The 19861-nt window shown below is 43.5% G+C and overlaps 1 protein-coding gene across 4 annotated transcripts in view; it reads left to right on the forward strand.

Moving 5' to 3' along the window:
• ftz-f1 (ftz transcription factor 1) overlaps window positions 1–18920 on the forward strand; it is a 236355-nt gene extending 217435 nt beyond the window's left edge. For 2 of the 4 annotated variants that reach the window (XM_089598374.1, XM_089598370.1), the window contains 5 exons: window positions 9934–10217; window positions 11787–12392; window positions 17424–17682; window positions 17816–17916; window positions 18474–18920. In XM_089598374.1, coding sequence (XP_089454500.1) covers window positions 9934–10217; window positions 11787–12392; window positions 17424–17682; window positions 17816–17916; window positions 18474–18620 — 1397 coding nt within the window. In that variant the 3' untranslated portion in view covers window positions 18621–18920. Of the gene's footprint in view, window positions 1–9933; window positions 10236–11786; window positions 12393–17423; window positions 17683–17815; window positions 17917–18473 lie in introns of all 4 variants that reach the window. The other 2 variants (XM_089598372.1, XM_089598373.1) reach the window with 2 other exon arrangements.
• Window positions 18921–19861: the final 941 nt, after the last annotated feature.

Below are 19861 nucleotides of genomic sequence, written 5' to 3' on the forward strand. Positions count from 1 at the left end.
AGGTTCTCCGCAAAACTCGCGCCCAAGTATGAGGGACCATATACCATTGTCGAGATCAAGTCTCCGACGGTGTACATATTAGGCGATGATCAAGGATCCACTAGAAAAGTTAACAAGGCTCATGTCTCTGAGTTGAAGCGATACATTCCCCCTAGAGGAGTGTCCCCAAGACCTGGACCAGGGGGGGAGAGGACAAAGGACTAAGGGAGTAGATGGTAGGATAGGAGTAGGACCACCGGACGCGAATTGGGGTTAAACCCCCCCGGGACTCACTCAAGGACCAAGGACTAGCGGACAACTACCATTGAAGATCATCCAGCGGGGGGGGAGAGGACATTATGGACCAGAGAGGGACCACCCAGGGAGAGGCCACCGCTACGGAGCATCTGGACTCTGGGCCGCGAGGCCAACGTAAGTATTTTTCCATCTTCTTTCCATTTTTATAGTACTGCGTCAGAGAGAGAGACAGAGCGAATCAGATCGGCTTTCGAGCAGCTAGGAGTGCTCTAGCCTAGGGGGGGAGGGTTTGTAACGAGGCAAATTGAGCCTCCCGGCTCATGTCGCTCTCGCTGCCGCAACGCGTATGACATCACCGGCAAAGACTTACCTTCCCGGAATTCTTCTTTTGTTTTGGCTCCCGGAAAAGAAGAAGAAGAGGACGATGCGACGACGGGACACAGTAGCAACAGCGGCGAGAAGAGTACACGTGAGCGCGCGCACGACTGTTCGGGTCGCGGCGGCGGCCCTCGGGTATGAGAGAGAGAAAGAAGGAAAGTAAGAGTCGAGAGGTACGGGCGGTAGTTGCAAGGGAACGGAGAGTTAGTCTCGAGTCGAGAGCCTTCGCGCGCGGATTAGCCAGATTGTGAGAGAGAGAGAGAGAGAGAGAGAGAGCGAGAGAGAGAGAGAGTGCGAGAGAAAGTTGTGGCAGATCAAGGGATAGAGAGAGAGAGAAGAGGAAGCTGCTGTGTCCCCGTCGTCGGAGATCATCACCGCGAGGAGAAGACCCAGGACAAGAAGCAGAGCGACTGCAGGACGAGAGAGAGAGAGAGAAGACGAGAAGCAGAGCGGCTACCGGACGAGATAGAGGGAGTAGGACCGCCACCATCAGCTTCACAGACTCACCGGCAGCCCGAGGCCCAGCCGGACGCCATACGCCGTTGTCGCGAGTCAGAGAGCCGAGAGGTAGCGTGTGTTTCCTGCATTCCTTTTGTGCGTCGTGCTAGGGCTCGCGAGCGCCGGTAGACCTCCGGGACTAAGTCTCGGAGTATACAGAGGACAGAGAGAGAGAGAGAGAGAGAGAGAGAGAGAGAGAGAGAGAGAGCCAGGTTACGGGAAGTCGCGGGTGCATGCTCGGGAGTGCCGAATCTTGGGGGTGTTCGCGCGTTTTCCGCTCTAGGTGTGCAGAAAGAACGAGAGAGAGAGAGAGAGAGAGAGAGGACCGGGACTAGTGACTGAGGGGGATAAGAAGCAGGTTAACGAGGGACAGTGATAGTGTGAGAGAGAGAGGGAAAGACAGGGTGAGAAAGGTTGCCAAGGGACGAGAAGAAACGGGCGCGATAGTAGAGAGCAGGTGTGTAGCGGGCGGGAAAAAGGACAGGGACGATAGGTTACGTGTGAGGGTGCGCGTGTGTAGGCGTGCGTGACGTGGCTAGGAGCGTTAGGGCAGCGGCCCCTCCTGGTCTCAGGACCCCGAACGTGCGCTCGCAGTTCGCGCGGCGAGGCGGAACCGCTGTAGCGCCGTCGAGGAGTTGTGTAGAGTCGTGTGGAGAGTGCAATAAACAATTTCCTTACTTGACACGGTAGCATTTCCCAAAATTATTTCCTCTCGGTAGAACGAGAGGAGAAATCCCGTACAAACTCCCCTTTTCAGGAGCAGAATCCAAGAAGACGAGGGACCCGGAGGACGTACGAGACGAGGCAATCCACTTCCTGCGTACCCCCCCCCCCTTTTTATTTCCAGGTACAAAGGCAGTGTGACAAACTTAATTGGTCAGCATCGTCGTTTGCGTGGTTTTCGAAATTTTTAAACAAAAACACGTGCTTAGCTCGAGCAGACGTACATTTATACGTATAAAAGTAACACATAATAATAAATACGTACAAATGATATTGGCACGGGGTATGAATATATATATACATATCTGAGTGCGTATGAAATAGCGTTGCTCCAAGACCACTGGAATCTCTCGATGAAGCAAGAAATTAGTATACCTACGTAATGTATACACACTTAGCAACCTACCGCTGGCTCGCCCGCAACTAAATGTATAAATCATGCGTGAAACACGTGGCATTTTTATTCATTGGATCGGTTACACGTTGTACGGAGAAAAATAATCACAATAATAATTAATAATAATAAAAAAACAGGAGCGAAGAAAAATCGGAATCTCGAGTGTATATGCGTCGTGTTGTCCCACCTGCACCTGTCTACATATTTAGCGCGCCAGTCGCCCGCGAAAAAAAGCGTTTGATGTTTTAATCGTTGATCTTTCTTTTTTCCGACGAGCTTCGAGACACTTTTGCACTGCGAATTGCCGAAGATGGTCAAGGCAATGCACGACCCTTTGCTCGACCCTTTGTCGATTGACTTGATACAAATTGTAAAACTCACCCTACGCGTTGGGCCAACGGGTATTGTACACATGGATCGACAACTACGCTCTCCCTCTCGTCTTTTTTGTTACCTTCGGTTTGCTTGTACCCTGCACAAATATACATGGATGGTCGCGGTGGCGCAACGGTAGAGTTGCAGTTCCGTCGATCTCCGAGGTCAAGCTGCATATGGCGCGGTCAGTACTTGGATGGGTGACCGCTTGGTCACCATTCGGGTCTCGCCGTTTCGCCTGTGCTCTTGATTCTCGAGGGTCGATTAACTGTTTCTCTGACGCTTCGTCTACGTGATCATATAGGTGTGTCTAAGTTGGTCAGGGTGTTTATATACATATATAAACATCTGGTCATAACTCAGGTGCACCGATGGCTAATTAACGCTATGCTTGTGTAAAAGAATGCCATGTCTGAGCCTACGGGTGATAATGAATGAAAAAAAAAACAAAACAAAAAAAATATACAGCATTTTCCTGCATCCATAGGAGCCCATAATGTACCTATACAAGTAGTGTAGTTATAACAGCAGTTCGACTACTATATCTCTTTTGGTCGATTACGAAGTACTCTATAACCTCCCCCCCCCATCCTTTCCATTATTCGTCTCGATCGTCGTTGCAGTGATGCTTTTTGCAGCCAGTGCGGGTACATAATTACGTCCATGGCTTTATTTTGTGCTTGCGAGTGTGTTTTTACTCGACTGATCGACGAGCGAGACCGGCGCGAAAAATTACTCTCGAAATTTCCCCCCCCCCCACCCGACTTCATCCCGAAGCAGTGCTGCCCGTGATTATTGTATAGGTACATGGTGTGTAGGTACTATGACCTCGCGGTGTATCTCCCCGTTATACTTTTGCGTTGAATGTGAATACACGCTCGGGGGTGTCGCTTTCGAGAGTCATGATGTTGCGATGCAGTTTGACTCATGGCCATTCGTTATCATGTTTTGCATGACTGTTGTTCATCGCATTGATTGCAATAGGTATATTATACCTACTTGACGATTCAAATCGCGTTTATCGGCAAGACGTTGAAGTTGGATGTTTAAACGATACCTGTGTACACAGTATGCAAGTAAAATTATAGCTGTCTCATCCGCGAGATCAACGCAATAAAAGGATTAGGAGGGTGGGGGGTGATGGGGGGTTGTAGAGGAAAGAAGAGCTCACGTCACCGGTTCGCCCGTTTATATAAATGTGTATTGGATCGCGATAAGCGTGGATTAAAATTAAACCGTGGGTATAAGCCATTCATATATATGTATATAAAAAATACCAAAAGATATAATATACGACCGGCCACAATCACGACGCGCTGCACGTGTCGGGCCCTGCGCCTGCCGTGCACATGCAACTATACAATCTTTTTTTTTTTTTTTATATTAGAGTGTACTGACCCAAAGGTTATGCACACTTCAACTATACAATCATAAAACCTACTCGCACAAAACATGATAGGTATACTTACCGTACGAAAGGTGCACACTTCCATACTCATTGGGAACCGGCGCTGTACAACATAACGACACAACTGGTGGTGGAGAAAGGGACGCTGATGACTGTAAACACCTACATCACTTGTATACCTACTATTTAGTTTTGGCATACATAACAACACTCTGCAGGCTTTAGGGTGGGTGGCGTGCGCGTAAAAGTGCCGCAATCCTTCCGAATATCACGTGCACAGGTTGGTATACTCATCCTCCTCTGGTATATTATAATCCATGCCATCGTTATCGTTGTTTCTTTTGGACGTCAAACGGAGCATTATGCTACTCCGATTGGATTTTCACGTAAACAGCACAGCTCCCTTGATTTATCTTGGAAAACACGTACAAGTGGGTCATTAACATACCTCGAACATTGCGTGAATACCAAGGTGTGGAAAAAAAAAAAAAAAAAAAAAAGAAAAAAAAAAGAAAAAAAAGAAAAATCATGCACAGAGGGACATTAATGTAAACGGTAAAAAATACAAATGAAACAAATCGATTGAGCGCTCCCGAAGTAGGCTAACGTTGGATGAAAAACGAGATAAGCGCGAGTTTATAAGTACATTTAATGCCGTGCACACGTTGTCCGAGAGCTCGTGCATTAAAATTAATACTCACGAGGATAGAAAGCCGAGAATGCAGATTATCGTTTCACTGATTGATTGCTTGCCGCGCAAAGTATCGAGTATATAATATTGTGCGCCCGTGTGTGCGAAAGAAGAAATAAAAACAGATACCTCACTGGGGTACGTCCATCGCGCGGTAATGCGTGATAAGTACATTGCAGGTTGTTGTTTGGTATACCTATAGAATATGCACCACTTTACAATTGATCTTTAACATTGGATGGATTAAAAAACTATGGCATATTTTATACGCGACAGTGTCATTATTCGTAGGTACCTGTGAGTAATAAGGACAGGGGAGGAGGTCCATTTGCCCAAGTCGAGCGCGCCAGTGGAGGACTATAGGTGTATAATGTATTGTACACGTGCACCCGGCAGAAAACAACTCGCGAGCTCGCGCGTTGCATTGCGAGCGAGCCAACCTCCTTTCACTTTCAACCAACGATCGACACGAGCTTGCACTGCCGCAATGTGGCTCTGCGCGTATTGTGTGTATATACGTACGTACATGCAGCTCCATCCCTCTCCTTTGCGCTCGTGTCCTCTTTGCGACTGTGTGCACATATAATATGTGTATATTTCAACTGTACGCGTCGGAGTCTCCGAAAAATCACGAAATGGCAAACCCGTTCGTAGGTTTTTTTTTTTTTTTTTGTTAAGATGCTCTTTTCACTATTGGTTGACTCGATGAAAAAAAAAAAAAAAAAATTCTTGTTTAGGTCGAAGACCCAGCTGATTTGAGAAATTTTAATATTTCTCCTTAAATTTTGCAGTGGCAATTTCATGTAATCGTTCGAGCAACAAAGATATCTGGTTCCTCCTACTGCGCTCACAAATGAAACATCGGTACCACCAAAGTTTGAGAAAAAAAAAAAAAATTTTTGTGAAGAAGGAAGGGGGTGGGGGGCAAATTGATCGACTCGAAATTCTCTCATGGTTTTTCAGGCGCAGCTCTAACATTTTCCGGAGCCGAATCACGACCAAAAGAGTCGAGCTACAGTTCCTCATTAGACGTACCTGGTATACACAATAGTTATAATACAATATCCCCGACCCCTCTCTGAAAACAAATCACGCGAATAACAGTGCCAGCACCTACGGTGACCTTGGCGACATTCTGCCGTCCGTAAAGTGACGTTCGACAATCTATAGTTTCCATTATTTTTCCGAACAACAATTTCTACCGCATAATATATCATATACAATGAAAATCAACAATAACAACAAGTCCTTAAACCTCACCAGTTAACAGTGCGTTGGCACAACACCAATCGTTATACTTGATTATACTTTGTCTCAGCACTCTTTTCCAAATAAAAGTAATAACAAGAGGGCGCACGTTGTACCATGACAAAATACTCGGGATCGTGAATACGTTTATGTAATTCTTCTGTCGCACGTTGATTTTTTTCTGAGATCTCCACTTGCCCGCGAACGCGTGTACGCACGTATGTACGATGGATTTGCAAATTGCAAAAGGACACACATTAACACACACACACACACACACACACATGGATACTTATATAAGAAAGCACGCGCACGCGCCCCGTTGGATACGTGTTTTACCCTTGTTTTGCCATTACATCCTGTCTGCCAACACCATCGCCCAGAAAGGCACGTGTGGGAGAACTTGTGCACCGACTTTCTGTATCACTTATCAATGCAATGCTATTTCGTTCGTATGTCCTTTTCTTGGTGTGACCATGTAGCAGAGTCGACAAGAGTATCTCTCTGTAAAATCAACCAGTCTGATTTGCATCGATTCGTTCGATGGTATAATTATTGTATACTCTGTGCACACACTGTACTCCTTGAAAATGATGTTCATGAATCTGTAGTAGTACAGACTAATTGAAAACTAATTCTTATAACTTAGCCCATATAGTGCCAACGAGGGATACAGGAGTATGTGAAAATCATCGGCCATTACTTGTATACTGTACCCGCAAAAAAAAAAGTCTCACTGCGGTTACAGTCTTACTCGCCACACGTAGCTGATTTATATAACCGAGTATCATATTATATTTGAATGGTGTACCTGCGACATAAGAATATAAACATGTGTATTATATTTATATAGTATATAGAAGCTACACAAGTACTTGACGTAGGCACAGGAGCAACATTTGCCAGTAGAGTCAAAGACTTGTGAACGTATGAAGGAAGCTATTTTTTCTTCTCCATCGGGGTGTTTGTGAGGGCAGCTGTATTGTAATTATCGATCTCCCTTGTACACTCCTCGGCGTGCCATTATTTGCCCCTCCCCCTCCCGCACTATTGGGTTGTTGTATACTTATGAGCCACTCCGAGCGCACAATTATTGTCTCTCCCCTTCCCCATTGCAGACAAAAACGCGCGACTCTACGGTAACGAAGTAATACAGGCATCGGATACTCCTACCACCAGCAGAACAACTCGGATTTTACTTGTATAATATAAATATAATGTCCGTGGTGATCGCACATACTGTATAATTGTATGCTCGTTATAAGTAGGTAGTCGAATAGTATATATCTCGATTGGTGGGTACAATAATATATGTATGGTCGTCTTTATCGTCGATTACGATGCGCAAAAAGCAGAGAGAAAATATTATATTATCCGTGCTGCCCTTAAAAAATAAGTGACAAGAAATTAAACGCTACATTATGTTATGCACTGCGCTCGAAAACTTATACCTTGTACACCTATACGTCCACGAGAGCACAAGTTGATGAAAAATTGACTTCAGGCATAACAGGCATAAGGTGTACAGTTCGAGCGTATAAAATTTAAGTACAAAAAAAGCGGACCGAACTCGTTTATATTAAACACGTGTGCATGAATATAATATGTACATAACTATTGTGCACGACACTGTCGTGATTTTTCACATATACTGCCGGAACTCAGCCGAGCCTTGCGCAACAGTAGCAGCTGTACCCGCTTTGTTTGCCGATTTCGATTCACCCCGAGTGTACCTACTGTGTATCATCATACATGTATAGGTATATAGCCGCGCCGGTACTGAATACGTATAACGCACGTACAATATAATACGTGGTCCATGAGGTCGCCGGGTGCCGATGAATGGCCTGCCTAATTATAATGCAACGGCTCCTGCAGTGATCGCGGAAAGTGTACCTATTGTCATTGTTTCTACTGCTGTACCTGTAGTACAACAGGTATCAGGTATCCCGTGCACAGTACGCGTCGGGTGCACGCCAAGAACGATAGAGGGTTTTTTTTTTCCGCGGATCGCGCGATATACGAGCACAATAGTACCATCGAAGCCCACCACCCTCGGTGACATGGCGCGGTGGGCATCAACGTGGCAAGAGTTTTTTTTTTTTTTTTTTTTTTTTTTTTGTCATTCGCGGGCTTTTTCCGTTCGGAGTATTGGCTTTCCAGAAATAACTCGCGTTATCTCATTATTGCATAACCATATGCACGACGAGGGAGAGGTGGAGAGCGAGATAACGCGGCCCGTCGATTACGCTGTTTGTTTTCTTTTTTCTTTACCCCGTGATTTGTCCTCATCTGAAACACTTATCGCCATTCGGGCAAGTTTTTTGCGACGACAATGCTCGCTCTCAATTACGTTGTGGGGGGGGGACCTTTTCCTCTTTTCCCCCCCCCCCCATCCGTGCACAGGAATTTCGACTCGAAACTGCGGTGAACAATGAACACCGCGACTCTATGGGTATATATTGCAGTGGTGGATTGGAATTTACTATACTTTTATGAAAAAAAAAAAAAAAAAAAAAAAAAAAAAAACAACCCACCACCACCGATTTCGATCGCCCGCCAACTCCGGAACGCATGTATCGATAATTAAATCCGAAAATCCGCGCGGGCACACGCGTTTATGTATCGTAACATTCTACAAGTTTTTCGCAACCCCGACAGCAGTGGCTTATCGGAACGGGCCCCGCAGATAAAAATTGCATTGTAGTTTCCGTATACATTGCGGGGTGTAGCTCTAAATCTGCGTTGGGCAAGTCTTTTGAAGATCGAGGGGGAAATGATAGCTACACTACCGGCAAGTCGTTCGCGTCTTTTTCTGGTGATGCATGTATAGATACTCGGGTACAAGCGATGTTTATTTCCGTGGGGATGTACACCCGACTCCATTAGCGTGAGCGTCCGTGGCCGCGGGTGCTCCGATTTCCACGTCCCTATACGTACAGCTGTACATTGCAATATAACCAGACGCGAGCGATTTTTCATGCAATACGCTATCCTCGGCATGGCTTAACGATATACATCGCGCCTCGACCTCGCTGGGAGCCAAGGCTGCCGATAGAGCCACGTAAGTATTGTGCGCACACGCAGAAACTGTTGCGGCGAGAGCCCGCGGGCGCGCCTCTCGTGGACTGTTTCCCTTCCTCTATATGCGAATGTAGAATGTATCGAGGCCCCGATATTCCAGCCGTGCTGTCTAATCCCATGTATATACGTATGTCGTTGCGCTCCGAAGGATCGCTCAATAGTCCCGATGAGTCACGGAATCACGGCTGCTCGGAATATTCATGGCGGTTATAGTTTTGAAAATATACACTAGGTTGCGTCGTCATCGCCGAGGCTTTTTTAGATCATAGACTCACCGGCGTTTAGCATGTTAAACAATGTCACACAGGTGTTGTATGCAATATACTTTTTATTTAATGTGCACTGTGCGCGTGCAGTTCATTGTAGGTATAGGTATACCTGTACCTATATTTATGATGCCTCTGTAATGTGTTGCTTCGGGCACTCAACAACCGTGATTTGATGCAAAACGATTGTTTTTCTCACACGGATACCTGTAGTTTCAAGTTCCGGCATCTAACTTGCGACGTGACTTGTTGTCCGGGTGTACGATTTTATTTTCACTTTCGATACGCTGTGTACTCGTGTAAGGGTTTAAGAGACGGTTGACATGCATCCAAATGTACTCCAAACAGATGAGGGGAAAAAGGATAATGAGTATATAAATTTTCTTACAACGTCGTATCTATTACGCACAGTATTATACGTAAAAAAGTACTGATTAGAATAAAAGAGACATAATTAAAAATGTAGCCAATGCACCGTCATCCACGTACTCCATCCCTCCGAAATTCAATTGATTCTATTTTATAAGTAAGATTAAAAAGAAAAAATAATAACAATGTTGAAATAGCGTATAAGGAGAAAGAAGGAATCAAGAACGGCGAATAATCGTTTGGTTTTGTGGTGTTGCAGCGGTACGAGCGGACAGGATGCGGGGCGGCAGGAACAAGTTCGGCCCGATGTACAAGCGAGACCGGGCGCGGAAGCTGCAAATGATGAGGCAGCGCCAAATAGCCCTGCAAAGCTTGCGCGGCAGTCTCGCCGACCCGTCCAGCTACCCGGCCATTGTGGCGCCCTTCATCAAACAGGAGATCCAGATACCCCAGGTATCGTCGCTCACCTCCTCGCCGGACTCGTCGCCCTCGCCCGCGGCCGTGGCCGCTGGCCTCGTCACCACCCAAGCCGGCAGCGTGTCTGTGAGTACAAAACGTCAAGTCTTTTATACTTTTCACCTCACCCGAGTACATCAGGTGCTCTTTTTCCTTTGAGAACACCAACAGCAACGGGTCCCCTGGCTGGGAAACCCGTTTTCACAATTTCTTCGTTTTCAAGCTTTAAATGCTTTAATTGTACAGCTTATAACCAGTTTGCCCCCTTTATCGTACTTTTTTTTTCTTCATTTCTGTGTAATCGCTTCATGTGCCAATATTGTCCGCCTCTACTGGTTTGGATAATCGAACGGCACCGAAGAAACAAGTGACAGGAATTTTTACTTTAATAGTCCCAGTAAAGTTGGGACCAAAAGATTTTTGCCTAACCCTCCTTTGTACCTTCAAGTTACGCTGATTTTTCCCTGATTAAGAAAATATGATCCTACATTATTGCTACTGTCCCCTTACGTAACATTTCCACTGGTAAGTGTGCATCCTTTATTAAGATCTTTAAACCCATACTTTGACGCCCTTCAAAGCGCATCGTACGAACATCTTCGGGACTGGTTTAAACGTTTTTCTTACCCTAATAGTTCCTACTTAATTTTACTAAAGTTACCACCTTACCTGATACGTTTATGCAATTCCATTCAAGTTTGTAATATCTGGGCGCAAAGGATAACCCGAAATCACACTGAAGAAAAATTTTAGGGCAAAATCCACCCATACTTTTCCCTGTGGTAACAACTTTGATGTATACCTAATAAATTACCGCGAAGCTCTGTTAAAATTATAGTTGAAAATCTTTGGTCCTCAAGTTACCGTTGTCTTTACAGTAAAAATTCCTGTAACTTTTTCCTTCCGTGTACGCGGCTGAAATCACGTGAAAAATATTCAGCAAAACGTAAATTTAAACTACACAATTGGTTAAAAAAAAAAAAAAATTCATACGTAGTATCTAGTTCATAATAAATCTCATATAGGTGAAGATGCATGACTTTCATATTTTAATTACTCACTCTGCCCGTGATGATACACATTTTTTTTACAAAATAGTTTGAGACACAATGAAATATTAGAACCACGAAATTTATTTTGGCTGATGATTATGCTGAGGTAAGTACACAGTTGTATGTTTGATGAAAATTATGGAAAAAATGGGATGTAGAAAAAGTTAATTACAAGTGGAAACTATTTTATTCGCGATGAAGGTAAACTTGCTTGGTAAATTCCAAATTTTTGTTCCCAAACTTGCCTCGTAGCGCTTTCGGCCATACTTGAATGTACAAATACTAGTTCCAAAAGACAGTTTGAGTTTAATTTTTTCAATCCAATATGAGAGCAGCTTAAACTTTTTCGTAAAGTTATTCAGCCACTAAGTAGTTAGACAAGTGTTAGATTACTTAAATCGAACCCATAGTCATCTCTATTGTTTGTACGACGTAAAAATCACGTGGGACGAACTGTTTAGCTTTTCATACACGAGCGGAAGAAATCGTAATTCTTTATTTTCTCCCTCGAGCCATTGACCCACCAAAACCAAGCACTCAAACTCTCCGAGCCCTTGAATAACATAAAATACAGCGGAATATAACGAAGAAAAAACATTTCCAGAGCGCGCACCAGCTGATAGCGCCGTCGACGCAAGTCTCGCTGTCCTCGGCGACGAGCAACAACGGCAACCACCTGCACGGAGGGCTGGGGAGCGCGGGTGCCGGTGGCAACTGCTCGAACCCCTTGGACGGGGCGGGCAAGCTCTGGCCGGCCAACTCGACGACGCCGAGTCCCAAGACCGGCTTCGGGGCCTCCTCGGGTGGCTTTGGCCACACCGACCATCACCACCACCACCACCACCACGGGGGTCCTGGCAGCGGTGGTAACGGCTCTGGACCTGGGAACGGCGCCCACGCGCACCCGGCCGAGCTCTCCTCGGGCCACCACGGCCAGGACGCGGGGGCAGCGGGTGGCGGGGCCGCCGATGGCCAGCGCGACGACCAGTCGCTCCTCCAGGTCCACTCGAAAGCTAGTCCGATTATCCAGGACTTTGTCCAGACGATAGACGACCGCGAGTGGCAGGCCTCGCTGTACAACCTCCTGCAGAGCCAGACGTACAACCAGTGCGAGGTCGACCTCTTCGAGCTCATGTGTAAGGTCCTCGACCAGAATCTCTTCTCGCAGGTCGACTGGGCACGGAATTCCGTCTTCTTCAAGGATCTCAAGGTACGCGCCTCATCATTTCTATACAACCGACAAAACCATACATCTACGACCACCAAAACTTTTTTATTGGTTCGCCAACACAACATGATCTTTTGAGTTTCAAACATCCCTGGTCTTGAGTGTGGTTCGGTTGGGTGTACCTATACCCCCGGTTGCGATGTTATTTACCCCCTGGAAGGAACCCGAATGGACAATACGACTTTTGGTACATTACGTCACTAGGGCACAAAGCACAAACACGAGTGCCCGAGTCTCGTACATTGTTTTTTTCTTCCCGAGGGCGCAGAGTGCAATTTTGCGCCCAGTAAATCACTTTGGACCCTAGAGCCGATAAGTACTTTGAGTCCGGATGGTACCAAAGACTTTTTTGTCCTATAGGGCCCAAAGTGATTACAAGGGAGCTTTTGTCCATTGGGTAAAAAAAACAACATACGCGACTCGGGCACTTATTTTTGTACTTTAAGCCCTACGAGTGCTCTATAATGACGTATTGCACCTTATCTAACAATGTACACCTCACAATTATCATAAAAATAAAATAAAAAAAACATAACGTTTGTTGAATCAACTCGACATATTTTTGATGACACTCGGGTGATAAAAGGCAACGAAAGTTCGCGTTTGGAAATATCCAAAAGAGTCCGAGGGAAAAGAAAGCACGCGCGCCATCCACGGCCAATGAGTCGTTCCGCGAAATTCTCCATCAAACATTTACGTATACGAGGCACACACAACGCGTATATAGGTACTCCTCGTACACAAGGCGGTAATTGTACCGACGCGTAAAAGCTCGATCCCCGCGCGCTCGTGGCGGGGTGGGTGGCGTCCAACGTGCGCACACACACAGAGGCTCGATTGTACTCGGAATCGAGGCGGAGGCAATAATGCGAGCTTCGACCGCACAACTGACCTACTGTCGCTCCAGCGCCTATATACATGCGTCAGAGAGGTGGGCTGGGGTGGAGTATAAACGTCGATTCGAGTGCGGAGCCGCTGCTTTGCTCTTGTTACATTTATATATACCTATACCCACTTGCGTGTTATTTCTCGCTCGCGAAAACTGTATACCGTATACTCTTACAAGTCGACTCGTTTCGACTTTTTTTTTTTTTCTTTTTTTTTTTTTTTTTTTTTTTTTTTTTTTTTTTTTTCTACATTTCGTCTGGTCGGCGTGTGCAGGAAATTTTGGTCTGGGGAAGAATATTTTATCATTCGGTATCGATTGCGCCCATACACTGAATTTGCCACGAGTTCCCGATCGTATACTTACTTCCCTAACGATCCAACGACGAAAGTACAAGGAGTGAGAGGAAAAAAAATTAATGAAATCACTCCCATCATAAACTAATAATTACACGTGCGCCTTTCATTGTTAATAATACACGGGCGCGCTCCACTTATGCCTATATACGTGATAAATATATATATATATATATATGTATACATGAAAAGTGTTCGCGCGTTTGGAGATCGCGAGCATCGGGTACAGGTATATAATATAATACACTTTGGTCGTAAATTTCCAAGGTACGCAATACCACGTGTTGCAATTGTTACAAAACCAATGGTGCGTATGTGTATGTAACATGCGTAGAGAGAATATAAATATATAGTTTAGAGCAACCCGAGAGAGTGAGAAACGCGCGCGCGAACAGAAGAAGCGCGGAGAAGTTTTGGCGAGGATTTCCAAAGTCTGCGTCAAACGGCGCGAAAAAGTATATAGAGACCACGTTCTTACATGTAATATCATGTGTACGTAATTATAATTGCCTTGTAAGTACGTGCGAGAGTTTGGGATGATGTAGTTATGAAATTTATCAAGTGTAGCACACTGAGAGAAAAATACAATAAAAATTACTGTGCTGGAATGGTAATCTGGTACTGTTCGGTCGTATAGAGACTTTTTACTACTGGAACAATAATTTTTAGTGCTTAGAACAGTAATTTTTGTTGTGAGTGTAGTGATTTTTACTGTTTGTACAATAGAATTTACTGTCCAGAATATGATAAAAATGAGGTTGGCCAAAGTAAAAAGTCCCTAGACGCCGGAATGACACCAGATTACCATTCAAACACAGTAATTTTTATTATACTTGTCTTCCAGTGCATCAGCTGGTAAACAGTGCTGCCGATTGTTAAGCGAGTTCTGCCTGAACGGCAATTCACCGCGCTCCTCGGATCATTTTTGTTGTCGTCGGTGTCCCTAAGTAAGGAGATCAGATATATTTCACTAGGGTAGTTGGCCATGTAGGTGGTACTTGCGGGGCTAACGTCTCTCTGTCTCGCTCTGCCTGGTCATCCCCGGTTTACGTGTACACACTGAAAAGTATATAAAGTCGGGGTTTAATATTTGGGTAGGTATACTGCGCGCATCGTTGAATAAAAGAAAAGGAGTTTACGAAAACGACCCACTTTGGCCGAAGTGGAAGGGAAGAAATGTAAGTACAGTAAGTGCAGAGATGTCGGAAACAAAAGCAGAATAAGTAAACCGAGCTAGAGGGGGAAAAAAAAAAGACAACTGTACGTGTATAGGTACTACAAGGAAACAAAAACGAGATTGCGTATCTATAATGTAGGCAACACCCAGTACGTAATTATAAGAACATGTATATATACATTGGAGCTGCCGTTACAGAGTTTATACATATAATGCAGAGGAACGAGCTTTTGTGATATTTAGCTTCAGTGAGTCGTAAAAAAGTGTACCAATTTTTGGCCTATGTGCGGGTTCTCTCTCGGGGACCCCGTTTTTGTTTAAACTGAGTACTTTTGGCGTACAATACTTCATTGTCAAGAACAAGTCATCATCCTACCTATCTATGTACCACACATAAATAATATGTATCAGTTTTGTTTGCAAGTTAGGGATGTTTTGTTTGTGAAGCCTACTTTTGACACCTTTGAATTGCGCACCACAAATGATTTAATTGGGCCAAGTGATTAATTTTCAGGCATTTGGAGTTAATCGTTTTGTATTTCGGAGTGTACAAGAACACTGTCAATTTTTTTGCAGCGCCAAATTTTCATTTGGCTAATTGTAGTATCGTCGCAAATACATATATCGTTTTTCCCGGTAAAATAAGCGATTATTACACGGTAATGCCCCTAATCTCCGAGGGTATTTACATCATCGATTAGATGCCTGTAGCGTACAAAAGTGTATAAAATGCAGATGTGACAAACGGAATTTCGTCGAAAAATTTCACCTTGAGGCTTCACAGTCACAAAAAAGTACCATTACGGTAATGACAGGTGTCACGCTCTTTTTGAATTTCTTTAAAAAATGCATTTAAATTAACACAGGTTTTTAATAAATAATCTTAGAGTCGTGCCCAAAAGTTTCCAACTAGTTTGGTCCTTATAAAACTTGGAAAAAATGATTAAAAAATTCTAAACATTCAATTAAAAAAATCTCAATTGGGGCGTGAAAATGTTGCAGTTTTTGTAGAATGATCCATATAATCATGAAGGTTTTTGACAAATAAAGTAATGGAAAAAAAATCACTCGATGAAAAATGAGCTAATTTATACAAGATCAACGTATAATTTGCCTAAAAGTTTTTTTATTGAAGTTTTCAAACCTCGAAAACAAAATTTGAATCGTCTTGAATGAAAAAAAAAAAAAAAAAAAAAAAAAAAAAAAAAAAAAAAAAAAAAAAAAAAAAAAAAAAACTAGTTAAACCCAAAATCGATCCAATAGTGCAACCTATATTTTGTAAACGCCACCAAACTGGTATGTATAGGAATTTGAAATCATTTCTGTACACCGACGTGAAATACAAAAATAAAAAAAGTTTTTTTTTGTACACTCCATTGACGTGGAACCTTCCATGTGCTTGCGCGCATTACTTATTTTGCAAGTATATATATATATATATGTACGGTGCAAGAGCGTAACTACTTATTTAGGTGTATGTAGTATATATATATATATATATATATATATACGTGTATAACATAATACATGTACGTGCAGGCGCGCGAGTAGAATAATGAGCGAGCGGTAAACGGCAGAGAATAATACTTGTACAGTATAAAACGCTCGGTAGCTGCGGCTGCAGATGGAGCGAGAGAGAGAGAGAGAGAGAGAGAGAGAGAGAGGAGGCTCGGAGAGGGGAGAGAGATGTGAGGTAAGCGCGCGCGTGGCAGCGGCGGCATTGCACAATCGCTGAATGATTTCAAGCATCGCCTCATATCTAGGTCATAACGAGATACTTACGTTTCTAGGTTACGGCAGTTACCCCAAAGTTTCTATCCCCCCCACCATCCACCTCCTACTTCTCCAGCAGACACACACGGAGGAGCGGGAGGAGTAGGTACAATGGTTTTCCTTCCATTTGGATGACCCCTCCTTTTTCCACTTTTTTCCACCCTTCTCTCGTGCACCGTTTTGATTTTTTATTGGAATGACATACGTGAATAGCAACAGTATAGTTATATCAACCCTCTCCTCCCCCCCTACCCGCACCCCATCACATAGCCAACCAACCCAGCCCAGTTCTTCTATTTGGCTTGCCTTTGTTTATATGCCATAATTACATACACGTATAGTTCGTACAACGTTATTCGACTCGGACGGCTTTAATTAAGTTATTGCGCGATGCTGTAGTGCCTATATATAATTGTAACGGGCGCTCGTTGCGTGATAATTTAATAGCTCTACCTACTAGCTCCTTTGTCGTTCCCCTTCCCCCTCGTATCTACCCTTTTCATTCATTACCAGTATACACACCTATACACGGCTACAGGCGTTGTTTTGTCTTTGTACCTATGCCTATACTTATTGTGGAAACCTATTCTCGATATCGAGCGAACCGAAGAGGGCCCAATGAAAGTTGGACTAAGAAATTCAACAAAACGAATCACCTGGACTTGATTCCTCGCATTTGATTCTCCCGCGACATTTAACTTACAAAAAGTATGGAAAAGAGTGATGAACAATCATGTACAATTGCGTGATGAAATGTTAAGTCTAATCTCAACTTGTAGCCGATAAAAATGTAATTAACTGATGACTATAACCCGTCACAGGTGGACGATCAAATGAAGCTGCTGCAGCACTCGTGGTCGGACATGCTGGTGCTGGACCACGTGCACCAGAGGGTGCACAACCGGCTGCCCGACGAGATGGCCCTGCCCAACGGCCAAAAGTTCGATCTCCTCTGTCTGGGTCTCCTCGGGGTACCCTCCACCCGGGACGTCATACGCAACATCTGCGTCAACCTGTCCCACCTCAAGTTCGACCTCGGCGACTACATCTGCATGAAGTTTTTGCTGCTGCTCAATCACGGTTCGTTCCATTTGTCAATTACAACCCTTGCATGTATACTTCAAACTCACTATAACACATTTTTAAAACCTACACGGTACCGCGATAATCAAGGAACTGTTGGTGATGATTCGATGCATCTTATTGTTTACAGATGTTCGCGGCTTGGTGAATCGAAAACATGTACAAGAGGGTCACGAGCAAGTCAAGCAAACGCTTCTGGACTACACGCTAACGTGCTATCCGCACATACCGGTGAGTTCTACAAGAGACTCTTGATGAATCACGCACATCATGCCTTGTAATTGTATACTTCATGAATTGTTGTGGGCTCCACGCTGTCGTAGTGCTCCTGTACTTGTCGGCGTGGCGCTACCGCGTCACTTGACAGTGCAAAAGATTACAATGATTGATACCAAAATATTGAGAATTGAGTTATACTTGTTGAACGAGTGGGTGAAAAATATTTTACACCGATTAGTAATCTGTGAAGATATAATTTTAAAGCTGCGTTTGAACGTTTAGTTGTTTTTTTTAAAGAATTAGTTTCAAGAACAACGGTCACAAGGCCTGTACTTTTTTTTATTGTAATCTGTTGTAAATAGTGTTAAAATTATTTCGTGACTTTTTTATGAACGGCTGACTACTGTCTGCGTGCAATAAACGAACGTGTTTAAAATGATTGCAAAACTGAGTACGAAAAAAGGGCAACAGGGATATAATTATTGATGAAAAAAAACAACGATACATACTCGAACGTAAAATTGCAAGGAATTTATAAAAAAATCGTTATTTTTTGTTTCCCTGTGTAGAACAAATTCAGCAGGTTGCTCGACGTATTCAGGGAGATCCACCTGGTGGCGTCAAAGGGTGAGGAGCACCTTTACGCGAAACACTGCAGCGGAAGCGCCCCCACGCAGACCCTCCTGATGGAGATGCTGCACGCCAAGCGAAAATGAAGATTGCGACCACCCAGACAGCACCACGACGATGATGACTCTGTTGTTGCAGCTTGTGGCGCTGGTGATGTTTCTTTTATCGGCGGACGAGACGACCGTACCGCCGTCGCCGTCGCCGTCGCGGCTGCTGGATAAGCCTCGCGTCGAGCCGAGCCTACGTCCGTCCGCCCTCGACAACGCCTTTGGATGATAATCCTTCGATGTGATGGGAGCTCGCGTCGTCGAGCTTCGCCCAATCGGGAGGGTATTAATTAAGGTTGTAAAAGTCGAAAGAAGCTTATGTTAAACTCGAGGGAGCCGATGACGTCTACCTATATACATATATATATATATATATATATATATATATATATATATATATATATATATATATATATATATATATATATATATATATATATATATATATATGCAAAAAATATATATATATATATATATATATATATTTATGTGAAATGTGTGCCCCGTCACCGTCGCGTTAAAGAGGTACAGGGAGAGCTGGGTTTTCATTTGCTTGGGGAAGAATGGAGTTGTCGAACCAGCTAGTCTGGTCTGCATGGCGTTCGTTGAACGAATCTAACGCTGAAGCGAAAAAAAATAATCTAAAGTAAAGTAAATTTTTAAAAATTATAAATATACATGATAACGAAAAATGCAAAATCAAATATCATTTACGTGTATAAATAGTGTATATGTATTGTAAAGTGTATCTAAATATGTGAAAGCATAACGACATATATTTTCTATATTTGATGTTGAAGTTTTAGATATGTATCAGTGGAAATGAGACAAAAACTGTAACGATGGTGATGTTGACGAGTAAAAGATTAGGAAAGTTTGGAGAAAAGAAGTAATACAAAAATAAAACTGTCTGTGTTTTTTGAAAATATTAAGCAAACGAGAAAAAAAAGAAATAAAAAATCAACTAGCTAAAAACAAAAAAGTACGATTACGATGTGTGTTTTGCGAGATTGCGACTCGATTGTGACAAAAATACCTTCAAAAGCGTACGAAAAAAAAATAGTAAGCAAGATGCCTTGAAAACAGTACAAAGGGTGGCGAAAAACAAACAAAAAGAAATAAACTATTGGTTTATGGACAGGAAAAATCTTTTTTGTCTAAAACATACAAGTAAAGCTATTTTTCTAATAACTTAGTAAAAAACGATGATTTAATTTTAAGCGTGATACCACTGAAGCCTTGCTCTCACTTAAATGAACTACTATCCTACTGCATGTTTA

Source organism: Copidosoma floridanum, unplaced genomic scaffold (assembly GCF_036245765.1).
Source record: "Copidosoma floridanum isolate Cflo_tuat_1 unplaced genomic scaffold, Cflo_Japanese_pri ptg000006l, whole genome shotgun sequence".
NCBI lineage: Eukaryota > Metazoa > Arthropoda > Insecta > Hymenoptera > Encyrtidae > Copidosoma > Copidosoma floridanum.